Genomic DNA, 22,691 nt, shown 5'->3' on the forward strand with positions numbered 1-22,691 from the left:
TTATACCTTCAATGGCTCAGAATTCAGGGACTATTGCTGTATTTCAGTCTCCCCTATTTAGGTCGTTTTGTTTGGATATGTTCATTTGTGTGCCATTAACATATGCACACTTCAAGAATTCCAGGATAGCAAGAGTATACTCAAAGGTGATGGTAACTGCATGTATATGTACAGCTCTCAGAGCGTATTACTGGTTCACATCTTTATAAAAATTCAACGCAAAACAAAATCAAAAAAATTCCTCAAAAAGCTTATGCTATATTGAAGACACTTGTCAATTTTTTTTTTTAACTTCAAAATACCTTAAGGTGTCCATCCTGGTATCAAGAGTACTGAAGTGTTAGTGACCTACTGTTTGTTTTATAAAAATTCACGCTTCATCTCAGCTCAGGATGTAATACAACAATTAAATAATCAACTTTTAGTTGATCACCTACAACAACTAAAGGACTAAACCTTCAATTAAAGAAAACAACCTTCATCAGGCAAAGGTCTGTATGAACAGGTGAGCTGAGCACGGAAAGTGTGCTCCATAAGGCATGGAGGAAACAAATTCCAGCATCAAGAACCCTCCCATTGTGATTACTCCACCAGCATAGACCAAATTTACCCATCAAGAGACTGTTTGCTCTCCTGCCTTCAGCTGCTGTAGTTTAGTTCTCCTCTATCATATTTAATTCATAGATTTTACCTCTTTAAAGTTTTTTAAGAGCTAAAAAAAGTTTGCAGCACTCATACAAATACTGATGTAGAGGCCCAGAGAATTTTAGTATTAAGAGTAAAATTATTATAGAACAAGACTTGCATTAAAACATTTGCCACAAAAAGTCAAAGATTAGATTCTGAAATATATCTTTGCTCTTCTATCATAGAATCCCTAAAATAGGTGTACATTCCAGTTTAGTTCAGATTATCTTTCCTTTCAGCAGAACAAAAGAGGACTGGAGTGTTTCTCGTAAAGATATTTGTTACCAAGCTCGTAAAATCATCAAAACTCCTGCCCACATACCTGGAGCAGAACAAAGGATACTGTCTGGATTGATGGAAGCCTCATAAGGAGGAGGCGGGTCATCGGGATGCTGAATATCAGGATATTTGTAAGCTGTATAAGGCGGTGGGGGGTCATGGAAATGAAATGCCCCGCCTTCGCCATCATCTGAAAGATGCAGCGGAGTAAGGCCTGTTCCAAAACCATCTGGACCATAATCAAAACCAGGCATCCTGCGGCCCAAGTTAAAATGGTGCACTGTTTAAAAGAATAAAATATGAGAAAAATGTGTGGCTTTATCCTATTTCCTTTCCCTCCAGACTAAGGCCCACCTCTGCGCCTTCTTCCATTCTGCCCCTTATTCACAGAATCTCTCCTAAAACCTACATAATGAAGCCATACTTTTGCCTCATTCAAATTCACCCTAAATCCCACAATGCTACTGCCATGCCTAAACGTCATTCATCCAGAAGCATATAAAAACCTTAGCCAATCACGAAACATCGATTATTTTTCTCTCTCCCCACTCGTTTGTCCTCACCCTCACCCACGTCATATCTAAATTCTAAACTTAAAAGCTCCTTCAAGTAGGGATCTTGTCTGTTTGTTCTACAAGGTGCCCAAGCACCCCTTTGGGCATGGTACAAATGTTATTACCACTGATATTCCCTCAACGAATGGATAAAGAGAAGAATGTTGGAACACTTGATAAGGGTACTATGTCAAATGAGGACTACATCATGTGAGCAAGCATACTAATCAGGCACATTAACATTCCTACCTATTAGCCTACCAAAACAGAAGGAGAAACAAAGACTGGTGTCAGTACAAGATCTTTAGAAAGATGAGGCATGCCCCACAGAATTAAATTTTTTGAAAATCATGACAATTCAAGCCAGTATGCAGAGGTGTTCAGATACAGCCACTGAACAGGTCAGCTCATAGCCAAATTCCCATTTGCTCTCTTTACATGGCAGAGACTTGTGATTCTATTACTAAGGGCTTGTCTACACAGGGAATTCAGGGGAAGTTAGTGTGCAACAGTTAGGCTGCGAATGTAAGGCACAAAAGCTATTCCACACTATCTCCCCATGTGGACACTTGAATTCCACACTGAGATGCCTGTGTGCAGTTGAGGTTAATCTGCTTTGGAAGCACTGAGCTAGAACTGCAATGTGGGTGAGGCAATATCTTTGACTGGACCAACTTCTGGCGGTGAGAGCCAAGCTTACACAGAGCTGCTCTTCAGCCGAAAAGTGTACTCAGTGTCACAGTTAAACACAAGGCGGAACAGATTTTTTATTATAATTAGTTAACAAATATTTCAAGGGACCACTCAAGGTGAAGGGGACAGCTACAAATCAGTGTCTCTATTCAGTCCAGGATTTTTAGTACCTAGCAAAGTTATGAATTTAAGCTCCCAGGCTTATCCAGTGATGAGCAAACGGGGGAGGATCCCAGTGCCCAGGCTCCAGTCCAAGCCCCTACACATTTTTACAGCCCTGCAGCCTGATCCCCACAAGCCCACGTCAGCTGACACAGGCCACCCACGGGTGTTTAACTGCAGTGCAGACACACCCTTTGAGTACTCCCCCCACACCTGAAGAGCTCTGTGCAAGCTCAAAAGCTGGTCTCTCTCACCAACAAAGCAGGTCCAATAGAAGATATTATCTCACCCACATCTGTCACTCTAATATCCTGGGACCAACACAGCTATCACAAAACTGGCTAAAACTGCAGTTACAGAATACTTACAATTTACTCCAATCAAAGACTCAATGCGCTCTCTGCGTCTCTGGCGCAGCCGGTGGACCATGAAGAGCAGTAGAGATAAGATAAGGAAGGAGGAAATGCAGCTTACTATCAGCCGCATTCCACTTGCCATCGAGTCAAATAAACTGTTGCCATCTGTTAGGTGAATTAAATTAAAAACAAAAAACGAAAAACAATTATTACTTTCACCAAGTGTTATTTTTCTTGAAGTTTTCTTTCAATACTGGGGGGAAGTATGAACCTAGAGTGAAGATTAATAACTAGGTTTTAAACTCATCTACATTTCATACATGCAGAAAATTGTATATTAAAAAGTTATTAGGAAATCCATCCATTGTAACGAATCTGGATTCCCTTTAAATTTGTTATCCAGCATAGTGGAACCAAGTGCTTAAGACTACAGATGAAAGTCTTGCATGACATGGAGAGGGGAAAAGCAGAAGTTTAAGAGCATTTCAGATACTGATCTTTGTTTGCACCAGACAGTCAATAGATCTGTGCTCCGAGAGTGTAAAGATCAGTCCTACGGTTAAAGGAAAGGCCTAGGAATTAGGAAATCTGGGTTCTATTCCCAGCTCTACCAGAACCTTCATGCCTGATCTTGGACAGGTCACTATTCTTTTGAATTTCAATTTATCCATCTGTATGAATGAAAATGTTTTACATATCACCTAGAGGAGATCGTTATACTCTGCATTTATATACTGTAGTGCTTTTCATGTGTCGCTCTCAAAATGCTTCAAAAAGATGGGCCAACATCATTATCCCTATTTAAGTGGTGAGGAAATTGAGGGAGAAAGTAGTAAGAAATTTGCTCAAGGTCACACTGCAAGCCAGTGGCAGATCCAGGAACTGGACCAGATATCTACACTCCCATTTCTACACCATATCCACTAATTCCAGATCCTTGGACCTCCTGTTGAGAAAGTATCCATGCTCCTCAAATGGCATGCACCAGCACTGTTTATTATTTGTACCATAAATAAGAATCATTATTTTTCGGAGGGTATACATGCAGACATTTTGTATGAAAATACACACAGGTGGCCAAATCCTGGTTCCTCACATAAATCTCACGTTAAAGGCCTTTGAGTAGAGGAACACCACAGGGTTAGGAGGGGATTGAAGCAGGACATGGGCATTTGTCCAGCTTGGGCACTGCAGTTATTGCAGACACAAGCTCTACTAACTAGAAACCCAAGTGTGCACATCTCTCTCAAATAAACATTCCACAGACGGGTTTGTAGCCACTGAATCAGAGCAGCTCACAGATCCACTAGTCACTACCCAGCCCACCCAACTCAGACTATGTCTCCCACAGGCCTTCTCCTTGTCAACTGCGTCACAGCTAGGAGAATCCATTTATAGGAAGAGGATAGTTAAAAAGAAGGCCTGCATGAAAGGCCAAACTGCAAATCTTTGTTGTCACAAGTGCTAACGAATATCGCAAAATACCACCTTTAACTAATGCTTTGTTAAATACCATGTTTAGCTGACTAATCACTTATTGTAAAAATTATTGCCTCGTTCACTTTTGAATTGCTACCACGTTATGTTAATAAAGATAAAAGTGTTTTTTAAGTACTGAGATGACGTAGAAGCCTGGTAAGAAAGCAGTTTCAAATCCCAAGACTGTGGTAGGTTAGGCTGTTCATCTGAATGTACCATCCCCATATTCTAATTAGACACCACTCCACAGAAAGCCATATGTCATAATACCCTGCCAAATATGACAGGTATAGAAAGTAAAGCCTCTGCGAGCCATAAAATCCTCTCCACTGTTATCACAGAATGGTAGTGCTCACCACAGAGTGCTTGAATGTTCCAGTAGAACTTCCTGAACAGCCTGGAGACTGCCCTTGGTCCTACTTCCAGAACACAGTAACGCTGACACTACAAATGGCATTACCTGGCTCTAATCTACAGCCTTTTTAAAATACAGGAGGAGGAGTTTTTTAAACTTTAAAAAGGTTTAAATTTTTAAGCTAGTTAGACGTACATATTGAAACTTGATATGGTCACAATTCAAATCATGTTCTTATTACAGCTACTTTAACTTCTAAATTAAATCACTGAAGTTGGAAATAAGTTTTGTTTCAAAAACATGCAAGACAAGATGCTGAGATACCAAAGCCGGCAGCAAGTGCTGAATCTGGGCATTTATAAAGCGCGTATCACAGCAGAACGTAGGCGTTTTACATGAACAAATATTAACAAAATAGTGATATACGCCCCAAAGTGGTCATCAATGCTCCATTCCACTTTCACTTCAGCTGTCAGCTTCTATGTGAAAGCGCTGCCAGTGTATGCGGTCACTGTGGCTATTTAACAAATGCTTTGGCAAAGAGTCCTGACATGAAACTTCTAGACAGCAAGTGTTGAACTCTTCCTGGTCTCCATCCCAGAGATCCAAGTCCTCTGCTGAGAGGGTTCTGCCTCTAGCTCTCGTGAACCCATGGCTTTGTTAGGTGCAGTGTGCCAGACAACTGTGGTGGGCTGCAGAGGGAGATAATTTGGACCTATCCATTAAGGGCTTTGTAGATCAGCATCAGAACCTTGAAGTGAACATGGAGTCAGTGCATTTTGCAGACACACTCTGTTTGGCTTCTTTTACTTCAGGGATGAGCTGCTGCGAACTTTCTGCCTATTCCCACATAGAAGCAATTACAACAGTCCAACCGGAAGATATCCACCAGACAGTCCACAAAAGCTAGATCCACTGTCAGAGGATTCAGCAGTCTTCTTGCTAGCCAAAGATGGAAAGTGACTGTTACCTGGATGTTCAGGATCAGAGATGAGTTCTACATGACTCAAAGACTGCATCCTACCTTGATTAGCGGCTAGTCTTGTATCAAATGAAGGCTAGCCGTTACATTTTGCCTGGATTTAGCTTTATCCATGCTTTTTCTCTTTCAGGTACAGCAATAGCTAAGAGACAGGACTGTCTGCACTGGATGAAGAGGACACAGCTATATATTACTTGCATATTGCTGCTAAATAAAAGCAGTGATTATACTGATCTCAGCAAACTTCTGCACATGAGCTGCTGGAAGTTGAAATCTTAAGTATTGTGTTTCTCAAATGAACTTCACTACAAATCCCCAGCACTTTTTATATCATGCACCAAGTTATTTTATAAAATGAGCACAATTCTATATTTGACTTTGAAAACAAATTACTTGATCCAAAGAACAGCCAGAGAACATGGGAACATACACAACTGGGCTAAGGAATACCATTTTAAGATTACTAACTGGGCACTGCCTTCAGTGCTGCTGTCCCTCGGAAGGGCTGCTCTTTTACAGCTGTACATTCCCCAGCTTCCTATGTTGCATTTTATGGATCACTCACAACAGATTAATACATCCACATACAAAATAGTCTGACTTGTGCTAAGATTGTATTAGAGACTTACTACAAGGAATTTTTGGAAAAAGGTCTTCTACATTTCGCAGTTCGATTCCAAGATTGAACTACTTAACTTTAGATAATAAAATTAACAAAAAAAATTCCCCTGAATGTACTCCTATTTGTATTCTGCGTTGGTGCTATTATAGTAATAAAACTGTCAGATGAGGTTACAGCGGTGAAATATTTCAAATAGATTTATCTTCTCTGTGTTTGAGGTTATGAATCCCACCTCTAGTGATTGTACACACTACTTCTGTTTCTATAAATTACTGTCTCACAGTTAACATACACAATCTTATTTTTAATTCTTAATAGAAGCCCACCCCACGCAATAGACTTTCATTGATATATGCCCTTAACAAGTTAGCCAGATGTCTTCCACCCAGCTGTCCAAGGACTTCTGTGAACATCCACAATCTCAACTCCCAGTGACAATATTTGTCTCCTCCTTCAGAAGCTTATGCATCCCCAGCCACCATTCCCAGCTTGAACTGCTCTTTAGTTGCTGCCTGATATTTGAAATATAGTAAAATTTACTTTGAAATGGTGTAAGTGCCATTTTACAAAGTGTGTGTGTGTTTTTTTCTGAAAAGGCAGTGGAAGTGGGGATGTAGGATGAGGCTCTTCCAAGTCTTTTCTTTCGTTTTCTGTTAAATTCAGCAAGTGAGATGTATCCTTTAGAAAATCTTGTATATTGACCAAATAGCTTTACCAACCCTCTTGACTCGCCATCGTAACCCAGAACTATCTTGGTTCCCTAAGCTTAATCACAAGCAGCAACTAAGCAACCACCCAAATAACTATCAATCACATGGAGGGTTTGCAAATTACTTACATTTTCAGTATTTTAGCTAAATGAATCAACAATAAATCTGGATATAAAACCTACCTCACCTGCCATCTGATTTTTCCTTTCTGCTATTCTCCTAGTTTTCTGCGTTTAACAATGTAAATGAAACAGCACTTTCTCTACTTTCGCTGTAAGAGAATAGCTTTAACAAGCTTCTTCAGCCTCCCTCGTTTCCTATCTATCTTCCTCTAAAGTATCCCCTTCTTTAGCTCGTTACTTCTTCCTCCTAATGGCACACAACAAAAAGTTAAGTGAAAATGAGAATTTGATAAATTCACTTATCTAAAGCTGCCCCTTTAACCTCATTTGCTCAGTGTGAACACACTAAAAACAAACAGCCTCTCTCTTTTTGCTCGCAACCATGAGTTTGTGGTCATCCCCAACTCACCCCCTCACCCCTGCCCACAACACAATATACTGCCTACTTCTGCTTCCATGTATTTTCTTGACATCTACCACGGCTGCAGGTCTCAGTCCATTTCTGGTCACAGCCCTCTTTCAAAGTGATCCTTGTCATGGTCCGGAAAGGTGTGTCTAGAAATTCTGCCTGCTTGGCCTGGTAAGGGACTCTATCATAAACCAAAGTGGCAATGGAAGACATTCTACTCTACTTTTATAGAGGTATGGAACATACGTCTCTAGTGTGACACTTTATTCCTAAATTGTTTATTTCACCAAATGCTGGCAGCTGAGTGTATGACAGCTTTCCGGAACTGGAGACAGCAACAGTATCCTATGACTATGCATCAATTTACATTCACTACAGAGGCTTCTACACACTGAGCTTGCTAATTCATAGAAATATTAAAAGAAACAAAAAATGCACTGAAAGATACGGGTGGATCTGTCTGAACAGATGTCACACAAATATATTACTTTGTCACACCCACAGAGAGCAAATAGAACCACATACATACTTCCCCTCAGCTGTGGTATTGTAAATGCAAGGCACTACAATAATTTTTCCTCAACAAGTCAAAAGGATAAAGTGTCTTCTGAAGTACTGCAGATGTGACTGCTCAGCAAATTCCTCGGACTGAAGTGTTTCCTCCCTTCCTAATTCCTTTAAAAAATAGTCATGTGTACTATTACAGTTGCTGCTTCCCCACTCAGACAGTAAGAACTTACAATCTGCCAACTCAGCAGCAAGATTTATTTCCCCATGGTCTCTCTTTGGAAGACTACTAATCAACAGTACATAAATTAAACAGTTTTGTTTCTCCTGAGATGGGGTTTTGGGAAGAGATCCAGTACAAAGACAAATCTAAGCTGATAAAAGAAAGCAACTTACTAGTTTAGTCACCAAATATCTGTAAAACCCCAGAGGGGAAAATTGACATGCTTCATTTCAAAATGTCAGTGTTGAACACCACCAGAGCAGATTTTATTATGAACTAAATTTTACAGCTGCCAATCTCTTCCCCAACAATTAAGTTAGTTAATAAAATAAAAATAGCTTCTCAGACAAGAATACAACACTATTTCTAAGGTGTTGTCACAGTTTCACTAGAGAATGAAGCGTCTTAAGACAGGGAGTACAGAGAGGTAAAATATACTCTTCAAAAATTGCATGCATGAAATAGTTAAAATCCACAGCATAAACAAGGATTAAAAGAACACTGCAGCAAGGTTATCCCTGGTCATCTCAATTCTGTCTGTTGGCTGATGTTGCACTAAAATAGTTTAAGATAAGAATTTGGTGCTTGGGTATAGGCAAATCTTAACACTGCTGATAATAGTGGGAGGAAAGCTGTCATTCCCCCCCACCCCTTCCTAGTGCAAGTTTAAGCTTAACTTTCATACTGAACATGACTAATAAAACAGGAAGAAGCTAGCAGTTTTTAATCATGAACATGACTTATAGATCAGTCTTATGACAAGCATGGCTTCCGGACAGATTTGTAGCCGATAAGCACTTGCTTGGTTTCTATTGCCACACACTTAGTAGAAAGGTTTGGGGGTATTTAGGTTATTTACTCCCCCTTTTTTTGTGGGAGGGAGGGGGGAATCTCCACACATTCCATACGGTAGAGTGTTCTGAAACACAACTACATCTTTTGTAACCTGAAATATAATTAGGTGATTTTATTATGCAAAAAGCACCACACAAGTAAAAAAAATGTTTTTTGAATAAGCCCCTTTTAAAGGGAACCAAGACTTAAATTCACATCCCAGCTTACAAGTAATACAGTGCAGAATAAATTTCAATTTGTACGGCCCAAGAACAAAAAAAAAACAATCAGCTTTCAAATATCTGTTTAAGTGATCAGTATGTTACATGGGAACTGAGCAATTACTGAAGCTCTTCTGCACAATTTATAACTACTTCTTGCATTATACCTGCATATAAGTAGCTAGTACCTGGAACCCAAAGCCATAATCATCCAATAACTCCCTTGAGAAAACAGAATCAATAGATGCTTAGACAAATGCAAGCAAGAAAACTTAGATCAATTTCTCCTGGACCATCCTGTAAAATTATAACTCACAGTCCACAGTATTTTTACCAACACAAAGTCTGATGTACCTTATATACCAAGTGAACATTAGTCCTTTCTCCCCCTAAGCAAAAAACCCACAAAACATGGTGGTATGACTGCTCTAGGGCAAAGGTTTCTCTGCTACATCACCTAACTGGCACAAGAGAAGATAATCCCTACCTCACTGAAGCTTATCAGTGAGAGAAAAGCACCTGTTTCCAAACAATTTTAGAGGAGCAAGTCCCAGGTACTCCAGGTATATATTTCCTATCTCTTGCTTTTAGATGGCCAAAGCCTCTTAAAATAATTGAGGCAAAAGGAATTGACCATGCTCTGTTAAACGTTGTGGCTCCACGGAGACTGCACCTTCTCATTTTGGCTGTAACCCTCGTTACAGAGAGTTATGGATCTTAGCCAATCTGTATACCTATTTGCATAGCAGTTAATGCATGAGAGGCCATGGGCACTGCAGCTTCAGTTAGACACTGTGCAAAAGTGCAATACCAGTCTGAAATCAGGAAGTAACTTTAGAAAACCTTTCTAAATGACTTAAAAAAATCCTATGTTGTCAGTCTGCCTAGTCTTTGAGAACTCCAAATACTCTCAGTTACCTAGACCTATTCCACCTAATGAAGATGAAACAAGTGGGGAATCTGACCTGGCAAGCACCTTACATAGCAGGGGATGTCAAATTGCATAGAGTGCTCTCCCTCCACTTGCTGGTTTGAATCAAGTGTATCCAAATGACTGGGCTGGTACAGAAGAATGAAAAGAACAGTGGGGACATTTGCTTTTTTAAAATAACTGAACCTAATAAAATCATCAGATTATTTGCACCAAATTCTGTTCAGTGATAAACAGCACCATCTACCGGCTAGCACACACTAAAAAACAAATGAGTACTAGTCCAGCCTGCTTTGTTCAAAGCTATTGTTCTGATTGAATTCTGACAAACAGTAGCATCATGCTACTCTCAATGAAAACCAGGGGAAACTTTGAAGAGTGAATAGGTTTGTTAAAAATAAACTCAGATGGTCTTTACTTAACATTACTGGAAAACAAAAAAACAAAACAAAAAACCCACAAGCTCAAAAGCTTCTGTTTGCTGTCTGAACCAAGGTATACTGGAATTGCCAGACCAGATCACACTAGTGGTCTATCCGGTCCAACATTCAGGGTCTAGAAGTGGCTAGTACTTAGATGCTTCAGAGGAAAGTGCAAGAATTTCTGTAATGGACAGTTACGAAAACCTGTCCATCGGAGGTGGTTTTCTCCCCTAATCTGCAGCAGTTGCTGGCCAGCTTGAAGAAGAGTTTCTCTTTATAGTTTAGCAACTCCCTTTTATCCACTAGATTAGGACCTCTCAAGGGGTCACGAGGTTATTACGGGGGGGGGAAAGGGGGGGAGGGTCGCAAGCTGTCAACTTGCGCCCCAAGCCCCACTTTGCTGCAGCATTTATAATGATAAATATATTTTTAAAAAAAGTGTTTTTAATTTATATGGGTGAGGGAGTCACACTCAGAGGCTTGCTACGTGAAAGGGGTCACCAGTGAAAAAAAAAGTTTGAGAGCCACTGCACTGGATAATGACATGCTCAGAGTTCTGGACTGGAGATTATTTTTCGTTACAGAAACCCTGCTGATTTACCGCATCTAGATCAGTGGCTAAACCTTTCCAGACTACTGTACATCTTTCAGGAGTCTTAAGTTTCACCTCACTTAAAAATTATTTGCTTACAAAATCAGACATAAAAATACAAGCACCATAACACAGTATTACTGAAAAATTGCTTACTTTCCTCATTTTAGCACATTATAAAACAAATCAATTGGAACATTAATATTGAACTTACATTTTAGCATATAGTATATAGTACAATATAAGCAAGTCATTGTCAGTATGAAATTTTAATTTGTACTGACTTCGCTAGTGCTCTTTATGTAGCCTGTTGTAAAACTAGGCAAATATCTAGATGAGCTGATGGACCTCCTAGAAGACCTCTGCATACCCCTGGCTGAGAACCACTGATCTAGATTTCTAAATTTTCAACCAATTCACTCAGTACTGAAATAAGAATTCACTGGTTTATAATTCCCAGAATCCTTGCAACACTGATGGCACAGTGCCCTTCCATTGCCAGGCATTCTAGGTCACCTATTTCTGTTTCTAAGCTTTGTGCACTGGTATACAGGCATATATAGGTTTATTTATCAGGTTTAAATTTACCTCATAGTAGACATCATGGGTATTTTGGCCCTGACCTGTACCACTCATTTCAACCTGTCCCTTCTCCATTTCAGTAGCAATTTCTGTCCTATCTTTCACTACCATATACAGATACTCCTTTATGTTTATATGGAGTTCCTGGTGCTCCTAACATTCCTAGTAGATATTACTGGAACCTGAATGCTCCTCAGACCCTGTGGGTCAGTTCTCTATCTTCCCATTTAAAAACAAACATACACTTGCCAATCTTCTGTGCTGTTTTCACTTTGATTCTGGGGGAACATCTCGTTGCTAGCTTTCCTCTACCCCAAAAGTTCATCAGTGCCATATAAACTTAACCCCTCTTTACATCACCTTTGAATTTCCTCATCTAGTTGGTCCTGTGCAGGGAACCAAAAGCATTTGAACCTATAGACTTTCCTAATCTGAATTAAGGTGCTGGGACTTCTCTTCTACCCCCCAAGTCAGTGGTGGTAATACATACCATGATAGGCCCCTGCCCACCACTCACTAGAGCTCTGGATACATATTTGGAGAGACTGACCACACATACACGTGGCAGGCAAGGCACCAAATGATTTCCATTGTCACCACCTTTCTGGGTATCAATATTTCTAAGACTAAGAACTTTCCACCATATGGTAAGAATGACACACACCACTGACACCCCTTTCTATCCTGAAACACCACCCACCACCAAAAAGCCCTTGAAACAAGTCAACTTAAGAACAAAAATAATATAAGTACACGAATAAGATTATACACCCAGACACCAGAGAAAAGGAGACGTACCCAAGATTCCAGCATAACTAACTATAACAACTCTGAATAGTTGCGTTATCCAACTGTGTATCCAACCCTTTTTTGAAGCTTGCTATGTTTTTACCCTCAGTGAAATCCAGGAGCAATGAATTCCACAGCCTAATTACATGTTAAAAGGCATCATATAAAAAATGGAAACTAGGTCAGATTACAAAGGACGAATATAGGAAATAACACAGGAACGCAGAGGCAAGATTAGAAAGGCAAAGGCACAAAATGAGCTCAAACTAGCTATGGGAATAAAGGGAAACAAGAAGACTTTTTATCAATACATTAGAAGCAAGAGGAAGGCCAAGGACAGGGTAGGCCCACTGCTCAGTGAGGAAGGGGAAACAGTAACGGGAGACTTGGAAATGGCAGAGATGCTTAATGACTTTTGTTTCGGTCTTCACTGAGAAGTCTGAAGGAATGTCTAATATAGTGAATGCTTACGGGAAGAGGGTAGGTTTAGAAGATAAAATTAAAAAAGAGCAAATAAAAAAATCACTTAGAAAAGTTAGATGCCTGCAAGTCACCAGGGCCTGATGAAATGTATCCTAGAATACTCAAGGAGTTAATAGAGGAGGTATCTGAGCCTCTAGCTATTATCTTTGGAAATCATGGGAGACGGGGGAGATTCCAGAAGACTGGAAAAGGGCAAATATAGTGCCCATCTATAAAAAGGGAAATAAAAACAACCCAGGAAACAATAGACCAGTTAGTTTAACTTCTGTGCCAGGGAAGATAATGGAGCAAGTAATTAAAGAAATCATCTGCAAACTCTTGGAAGGTGGTAAGGTGATAGGGAATAGCCAGCATGGATTTGTAAAGAACAAATCATGTCAAACTAATCTGATAGCATTCTTTGATAGGATAACGAGCCTTGTGCATAAGAGAGAAGCGGTGGATGTGATATACCTAGACTTTAGTAAGGCATTTGATACGGTCTCGCATGATATTCTTATAGATAAACTAGGAAAGTACAATTTAGATGGGGCTACTATAAGGTGGGTGCATAACTGGCTGGATAACCGTACTCAGAGAGTAGTTATTAATGGTTCTCAATCCTGCTGGAAAGGTATAACAAGTGGGGTTCCGCAGGGGTCTGTTTTGGGACCGGCTCTGTTCAATATCTTCATCAACGATTTAGATGTTGGCATAGAAAGTACGCTTATTAAGTTTGCAGACGATACCAAACTGGGAGGGATTGCAACTGCTTTGGAGGACAGGGTCAAAATTCAAAATGATCTGGACAAATTGGAGAAATGGTCTGAGGTAAACAGGATGAAGTTCAATAAAGATAAATGCAAAGTGCTCCACTTAGGAAGGAACAATCAGTTTCACACATACAGAATGGGACGAGACTGTCTAGGAAGGAGTATGGCAGAAAGAGATCTAGGGGTCATAGTGGACCACAAGCTTAATATGAGTCAACAGTGTGATACTGTTGCAAAAAAAGCAAACGTGATTCTGGGATGCATTAACAGGTGTGTTGTAAACAAGACACGAGAAGTCATTCTTCCGCTTTACTCTGCGCTGGTTAGGCCTCAACTGGAGTATTGTGTCGTTCTGGGCACCGCATTTCAAGAAAGATGTGGAGAAATTGGAGAGGGTCCAGAGAAGAGCAACAAGAATGATTAAGAACATGACCTATGAAGGAAGGCTGAAACAATTGGGTTTGTTTAGTTTGGAAAAGAGAAGACTGAGAGGGGACATGATAGCAGTTTTCAGGTATCTAAAAGGGTGTCACCAGGAGGAGGGAGAAAACTTGTTCATCTTAGCCTCCAATGATAGAACAAGAAGCAATGGGCTTAAACTGCAGCAAGGGAGATTTAGGTTGGAGATTAGGAAAAAGTTCCTAACTGTCAGGGTAGTTAAACACTGGAATAGATTGCCTAGGGAAGTTGTGGAATCTCCATCTGTGGAGATATTTAAGAGTAGGTTAGATAAATGTCTATTAGGGATGGTCTAGACAGTATTTGGTCCTGCCGTGAGGGCAGAGGACTGGACTCGATGACCTCTCGAGGTCCCTTCCAGTCCTAGAGTCTATGAGTCTATGTTATGTCAAAACTTTACAAGTTTTGAATCTGCTGCCTTTTGATGTCATTGATTATCCCCAACTCTGGAGAGCTGATGAACGTGTTGTATCAACCAGGCAAGGTACTAAAAACTTCAACACGACTTTATTTTTAAAGTGGAAACCTCTTTACCTAGCTGCTGCTGCATCCTTTAACTGCTCCCCTCTCCTTCCTGTTTCCTATCCTTTCAGACTCCCAACAGCCAGTGCTCCCAGTTCTAATAATCACAAGCAACATCTAAATACCACAGAACATAGAAAGCGGTGGCCTCTTATGAGCTCATCTCCAGACTGAAATAATTGTCTATACCAAGCAACTTGTCTCTCTAATACCCTGGAATCAACACGTCTCCAACACTGCAAATGCACTAAGCACGAACATTCAAAGTTATAAATACAATTAAGAAAGATTAAAATACATTCTGGAGATTAGGCACAGCAGCTAATATAGAAAACATGATCAAAACTGCAGAATGTTTTGCCCTCATTTATCCATAGATAGCCAGCAGGTACCATAAGACACTTGGAAGGGAGGGGGCAGACAGATGGTCCCGCCAGTCCCACCAGCAACAGGCTTTTAGATACTGTTGGCCTAAGTTTCTGGGTTACACCTCCACACTGAACCTGAAGCTATTCCTGTGGGGTAAATGACGAGAAAGGAGGGCACTCTGTGTCAGCAACATCAGAGAAGATCATCAGACGCACCTGGAAAGAGGAGAGGGAGCACTGCGTACCACAAGTTTAAAAAAAGGCTACTTTCTACTAATACAGATTCAGATACTTTTATTAATCCATTCCTGGTAAGATCATCTTAACATTAAATGTTTCTGTCAAGGACATACCAAGCCTCACCAAGATGGAGAGATATCTTGGTTCTCCTCAGTTTTCTGTGTGCCACCCTCACAAGGCCCCTGCAAGTCTCCTCATCCCTTCCTTCATGCCAGAATCCCACACTGTCTCTCTTCACACAAGGGTCTGTGCTCTCCACCCATCTCCAGATGCCCCTCCCCTCCCCACTTCAGGCCCAGCTTCCAATCCTCCCAGCCCCCTTGCCCTTCCTTGAGGGTCCAAGATTTGCTGCCCACCAGTCACCAAGTCCACTCCCTTCCATATCCCTGCTTCCCCTAAAGATCCCCACCACCACCACTTCCCTACTTCCTTCCTCCACCACCTGTACTCCCCAATCCACCCTACAAGTCAAGTGGCTGCCTCTGACCTGTACCTGTATGTAGCAGCGGGCCACAGGAGCCATTCCTCTGCCTGCAGCACCAGGCAGAGTGGGAGCCTGCTTTTCCTGCAAGTCAGGCTTTTCCTGTCTTCCAAATTTGCACCAAAATAAGGAGGTTTGTGCCCACTGATACCTAGAACCTTCCCTGGAATGTGGTAATTGATGGGAAATAGCATTCCAAAAAGTTATCATGTTACAAAGAAGCCATCAAGTTGAGCGTTAGATCTCATGTCACTCAGCCGAAAATATGCAATTTAAAACATTTACCTGGGTCTAAACATGTAAATTTGCAACACTCCTTTGGATCTTTGCGATACTGCTGACAACCCTGGGGCCGTTCACAGAGGGCTGCCACACACATCTCCGGTTCCCCATTGTGACAGGTACAGCTCAAACAGGGGTCATCCCCTTTTGGGGTAAAATAGTAGCCTTCATCAACAATGTTGTCTTTGATATCAACACAGGTCTGGCCTGGAACAGAAATGTGTATCAACACCTCACCAAAAGAAATTGTATGTGCAGCTCTTCCTGCCAGAATAACAGCCACCCAACTCAACCTGTATGTAAAATTGCTTAAAAATAAGCAAAAGCTGGAAATGAAAAGACAAGTACAAACTGGATTGTTTACATTAAGAGAACTGTGAAAAGCAATCCTCAAGGGTTATGGTAATACCATGGGCTGGCATGACAGAAAGCTGAAAGATTCTAGACATGCAAGGTTGTTTGGGGTTTTGTTTTTTTTTTAAATAATTGAAGCCAATGTTAATAGGACGTAGTTGTCAGTCTTTTAGACATTTCTTACCTAAGGGTCATTGAAAGAAATAGCAGGGCAAGTAGATTTCTGCTTCTGCCATCTCCTAGGATCCGTAAATGCCACTTTTGAGCCCTTTGCTGTACTGATCCTGAATGATGCCTTCATCAGACCAAGTCAGACAGTATTACCACCTCCACCAGCTTTGGCTAAATTCTGACCACCTAGGATGCAAGTCTTCAATTTCTGCTGTCATTCCTTCCCTAATGTATTATTTTTCTTCCCCATCTTCTCTCTCTCCCCCCTCTTTCCTGTCTTTCGCCTTCTGTCTATTAACAGTCTGCTTAGCTGGACAAGACAACTCCAGCCACTGAAACACTGTGCTTAGAACCAGTGACCAGAAAGCCAAGCTAAAAACAGTGCCTTAAAACAGTCAGATGTTAGAAGTTTGACACATCTCAGGAGTAGCAGTCAAGACCATGAGCAGTGTCTGCAATTCCTCAGCACCTAGAGTGCAAGCAATAAAAAGCAGAGATAGAAGTTACGTTTCTCCTCCCTTTCTGTGAGAGTTAATCTTATTCTGTTTCCTTTAGAACAAAGTCAGATTTCAACAACAGCTCAAGATGATCTAACTTTTCTCCCAAAAAGGGCCACTAATACCATCCATCTTCAATACCATCTGAAAAGATTGCAAAGCAGGGGCATCCCTCTAAAGAGATGACTTTACACAGCTTAAGAGAGGGAATAAGGGTTACTGTTAGAAGGAAAGCCTTACTTCTTTACATTCAAATGCTTTAATCGTTTTTTCTCTAACTGGCAACTTATGGTTAATTCTTCACTTAAACAGGTAACTAATTCAGAGAACTTTTGCAGATGTTTGAAATTCATTGGTGCAGGACAAGAGGCACAAAGGACAAAACAGACTTCTACTCAGAGCTCTGTGTGTTTATAAGTCATCTGCACAAACATTTGCATTCAATTATCTGCACTGTATTACAACTTACTCCTTTTGCAGAGGAACGAAGATTTCTCATAGCAGTTTTCAGCATACCAGCTGTGTAAACCATGGTGCCGAAGGGTGGGTAAATGGAAACACTGAAGCTGGGCACAAAGAACGTTTTCGTTTTCAGACATTGCCGTACCAAAGATAGGATCTGGGGGCAAGAATACTTCTGAGGAACCTAGGGTGAGAATTTATTATTGGTGTGAGCAGCCTGCAGGTTTATGAGAGCTTTAGAAAAGCTCGCTAGAGTATCATTTACTCCATGCACAGCCAACTTCTAGTACAAGGCGACTATCCTTTAATTTTAGCAATGCTCCTTGAGGTGGAAGGGAGTTGGGAGGAACAGGAAGACAAATTGCTGTCTCCCTAGATAAAAGGTGTTTGTTAAGAGGAAAGGCTGCTGTCGCTACACTATAAACCATGTTGTTTAAGGTGCCAAAATGTCATTTTATATACCTATGTAATCTTGTTCTGAACATGGACAGATCCTGATCCTAATGCAGCTGCTTTGCCCCAGCCCACCCTGCAGTGCTGGTTTGGTTAGCTGAGGATTCCATCCTCATGGAGAAATCCCAAGTGAGAGATCTGACAGCTCTTAAGCTGCCCAGAGCGTAGCTAGGGAAATGGCACCATTGTGCTTTCTTGACCATGTCTGGATTGATCTCTCAGTGCTGTAATGGCCCTCTGGAGTCATTAACCGGCATCTTTATTTCTCCCACCCACAGCAACTGTGATGGGTTCCAACAGCCAGGCCTGAAAAACATAGGGTTACACAAGGTAATCTCATTTTCCCACATTAGTGTATGTCTTCGGGCATGAGGGGCAGCTGTGGATTAGTGGATTGAGCACAATGCATGGAGTGAACATTCCTGGACTCTATTTCTCAATGCCACTGACTGCAAGAGACATCATGCACATAATTCAAGGTCTTTGTGCCACAGCTACCCTACCTGTAAAATGGGGATTATACTTACCCATCTATAATAATTCCTTTCAAAATCTATGAAAAAATTGCTGAGAGCGCAGTTTAAATATACTAATTAGGGCTGTCTAATTGCAATTAACTCATAATAATTAAATGTAATTAATAAATTTTAGTCAGTATTCCGTTTAACAGTGCAATTAAAACTGATTAAATATATTTGGGATGTTTTTCTACATTTTCATATATATTATATTCTACGTTGTAATTGAAATCAAAGTGTACATTTTTTATTACAATTACTTGCACTGTAAAAACGACAAATAGTATTTTTCAATTCACGTCATACAAGTACTATAGTGCAATCTCTTTGTCGTGAACGTGCAACTTTAAAAAGGTAGATTTTTTGTGTTACATAACTGCAGTCAAAACAACGTAAAACTTCATTGCCTACAAGTCCACTCAGTCCTACTTCTTGTTCAGCATAACCTTCCTAAACTGTTTAACCAACTCAGGTAAAAATCAACAAATGAATGGCAGTAAACAACATGAAGGCAAGGAAAAAAATCAATTGGTAAAAAAAAATAAGTTACACAGTAACTACAATTGGGTAAACAAATTCCGTGTTAGTACCCGTCATAATTTGGGCTACTGACACTGCATGCTAATTAAGACAAATGTTGTTCAAAACAATCTTGCTCAGTCTCTGAATACCAAAACTAACAGGATCAAAAATTTCAAACTTAAGTGCCTAAAGTTAAGGTGTCTAAATTAATATTTAGACAATCAAGCGTAAGTGGCCTGATATTCAAAAAGTTATTGGGCACTTGGACCCTTCCATTGACTTCCAGGGTCAGCAGCTGTGAAAAAAAATTAGGCCAGTGCATATGGATTTAGGAGGCCAACATAAGGTACCCAGGCTTGAGAATGTTGGTCTTAATGCCCAGACTCCCACACATCATATGGTTAAATGACAAAATGAACCTCCGACAGCCTGCTGAAGTAGTGTTTGACCTGATGGGAGAGATTTCATTTATTAAACTAGGATGTCTACTGCTATCTCCAAAGAAGAGAGTCCATCCACCAAACTATACAGAATTATCATGGAGCAAAAATTTCAAAAGTAGCTAAATGCTGAATTTTCAAAATGGGACTTAGGTACTTTTGAAACTTTTCCCCATAGTCTAATTTTAATAAACTTTCTTAAAGAAAGAGGCAAAGACATCAAGAAAACATGAATTGATGCCATCATCTGACAAATGAGCAGTTAGAATTGTAACATTAACTATTAAATGGTATACATTAAGAAAAAAAATAAAGTTATAACTGCTCTAAATAGTTTCACCAGCAGATGGTAGTGCAGTCAGCTTCTCAGTAAAGAGTAATGACATTCCCTTCATGAGAAATAGAGATCTGTCTTTTCCCTAGGTTTTATAGGTTAACTGATAATTTATGATACTTTTTGTCCATCAAGATCCATGAATTTAATATAAAAAGAGTTTGCAATTTTTCCCCCTGAAGAAACTCTGAAGTGACACTCTATTCTTCTAAAACAACTGTGAAAGTGGCACTCCTGGCTTAAACAGAGAAGTGCTCTATGAATATTCAGAGTCAGAGCTGCTCACTTTCGTGGCAAAAATAGGTTTAAGTACTTCAATTCCTGATGACACTGTAAAGTCAATGTTACTGTGAAACAGTTGAGCTCTATGTTACTGAGGCAGGCCAATTGCCTGGTTTTAAGCTGGACTGTCCTGATTTTGTATGGGTTGTCCCCTGCCCAGTTCTATCAGAAAACTGGATGTGGTTTTGTCTGGTATCATGCACAGAGGATGCCATTTTGCAGAACACGCCACCTCACCTTCAAATGTGTGACGTCAAATGCATGATGTGTATGAGGTCACACCAGAGGTCAGGTGGCACATGTGGTAAAACGGCATCCTCAGTGCAGCATGACCTTGCGTGCACTGTGCAAAATCATGCTGGCAGGGGCAGGGACAACTGAGGGGATGTTCTGTATACTGTGGACGGTGGCTACCCCATTGCTACTAATTCTTTCACATCAACTGAACTGTTAACCAAGTTCTGATTGGTCAAATTCTGCTCTAAGTTATGTTTATGTACAATCGGTTTGCACACAATGGAGTTATGCGGGTATGAGTGCAGAATTTACCCTGCACATCCTCTATTGCCAAAAGTGATGCCTGAGAAGGAAATAAGGCAGATTGACTTTTAGATTTAAAGGTGACTTTGCAGCACTGCCTGTCAGAAAGCTTGTTTTTCCTCATGTCAAGGCACCAGTCCAGCAGAGCATTTAAGCACGTGCTTAATTCTACACAAACAAGTAGACTCATTGACTTTAATGGAACGACTCATGCTGAAATGCTTTGCTGTACTGGACATATTTGATCTGAACATTACTGCAGCAAACATCCAGGGTGGTTTAAAAAACAGAACCAAAAAGGCCTACGTTCACTTTTCAGAGTACAGCTGCTTTTGACAGTCAATCAGCTTGGCAGTCCTGCACTGGTAGAGCATTGGTTCAGTTGGATAAACTAAGGGAGACAAACTATAATCTAGACAACACTGTACATCCGCATTTCAGAATAGTTTTCTTTTACATTTAAAAAAAAAAAGATTTACAGCTATTAGAGCTGTAAACTGACAGCCTTGCACACTGAAGCTTTCTGTCTGGGTATAAATAGTGTAACGTAGGTGCAAGCTTCCTTGTACCCATGAGTCAATGTGCTTTATCTTTGTTCTGGAGAAGGTATAAATGCAAATATTTCAATCTCCATTTCAAACAAGTTGAAAATTACACTAGAACAAGAAACGGGGGATAGTGTCGCTGAGTTAAGAGTTATTTCAACTTCAGTGTATCAGAGGAACCAAATGATACCTGCCATATGGAAAATTCTGGCCCATACAAATTAGACCCACTTCAAAACACCAACGTGAAACAATTTTGACACTCATTCTGGTATAGACACCTTCTATTTCAATACCTACCTATTTATGATACCTGTTAATTTTTATGGAGATGTGGGAAATTAAACTGTCGATTACTTTTATGTAACATTCACATTGGTGACACTGCAGATTTAAAACTCTGAGATTGCTCAAAATTTAATCTTGGAATTTCCAGGGCTAATAAACTAAACAACTATTCAGTTGTTTACTTTTTGTTACCACTGAGCCTGCTGCAAACAGCTTCTGATTAACATCTGAGCACTAAAAAAGAGGTAGAAATACTTTCACAGGTATATGGAGAATTGAGTGGCTCTTCCAAAAATGTGGTCAGATTACAAAATGAAAGAAAGCAATACCCATGCATTTCAGTGTTTTTTTTCTTTTTACACTGAAACCACGAGCTTACCTTATCTCAGCTAAACCTACTTATTCTACAAAGTGGTTTCCCACAGACTACAATGTTTTTTATGGAGAGTCGGTAAATAAGATTAACCCCCAGTATATGGAACTATAAAATTCAGCCAAATTTAGTTCTCCTCTTTCTCAAAGGAAACTCCCACACAGGATAGAAATCTTTCATTCTATTATATTTTGCAGTCATTTAGAACCAGGAAATTTCTAAAGCCTAAACTAAAGGGTAGTTACCATAGGCATTCTAATTTATGTTGTTAAGCCGTTCTCACTTTGAATTACAGCAACTTCTCTCCCCTTGAAAGAAACTATCTTTATAGATTACATTCATGCTTGAGGATAGCTGTTTTGAGCAAGGCAGCTGGGGTGGGGGAGAAGCCAGTACAAGTTACCGGGTCCCGGCAGTGCAGAAGGGGGCCCAGGGCCCAGCTTCCTCAGCCTTGTTAAGCTGGTCCGCCCTTGCTGGGGGACCCGAAAAATTTTTTTCACCAGAGCCTGAACCCGCTCTGGGCAGCCCTGGTTTTGAGCTTATGTTTAACTAGCTTTAATTTTAAGTAAGCTGCATGGAAGTTAGCATCTAGTTTCAGAAACTTACCTTTATAAGCCACCTCCCAGTGACCTCCTAGAGAACGATTTCGGTTGGTTATGACATACTGATATCCAACCCAGAACCTAGATAATTAAAAAATAGGCATTTTTAAACGATTCCCAAAAGCAAGAGGGGAAAAAATACTACCATAAAAACAACAAGTAATACAGAACTTTACTACTAAATTTCCTCTTTTTCCATTTTTAAATTGACC

General features: G+C 40.3%; 1 protein-coding gene across 2 annotated transcripts in view; it reads right to left on the reverse strand.

Moving 5' to 3' along the window:
- DGCR2 (DiGeorge syndrome critical region gene 2) overlaps nt 1-22,691 on the reverse strand; it is a 64,009-nt gene that overhangs the window by 5,497 nt on the left and 35,821 nt on the right. For both annotated transcript variants that reach the window (XM_050923992.1, XM_050923991.1), the window contains 5 exons: nt 22,484-22,560; nt 17,590-17,766; nt 16,102-16,305; nt 2,744-2,896; nt 1,010-1,246 (listed from right to left, as the gene is read on the reverse strand). In XM_050923992.1, coding sequence (XP_050779949.1) covers nt 1,010-1,246; nt 2,744-2,896; nt 16,102-16,305; nt 17,590-17,766; nt 22,484-22,560 — 848 coding nt within the window. The remainder of the gene's footprint in view (nt 1-1,009; nt 1,247-2,743; nt 2,897-16,101; nt 16,306-17,589; nt 17,767-22,483; nt 22,561-22,691) is intronic.

This window comes from Gopherus flavomarginatus, chromosome 15, assembly GCF_025201925.1.
Source record: "Gopherus flavomarginatus isolate rGopFla2 chromosome 15, rGopFla2.mat.asm, whole genome shotgun sequence".
Lineage (NCBI taxonomy): Eukaryota > Metazoa > Chordata > Testudines > Testudinidae > Gopherus > Gopherus flavomarginatus.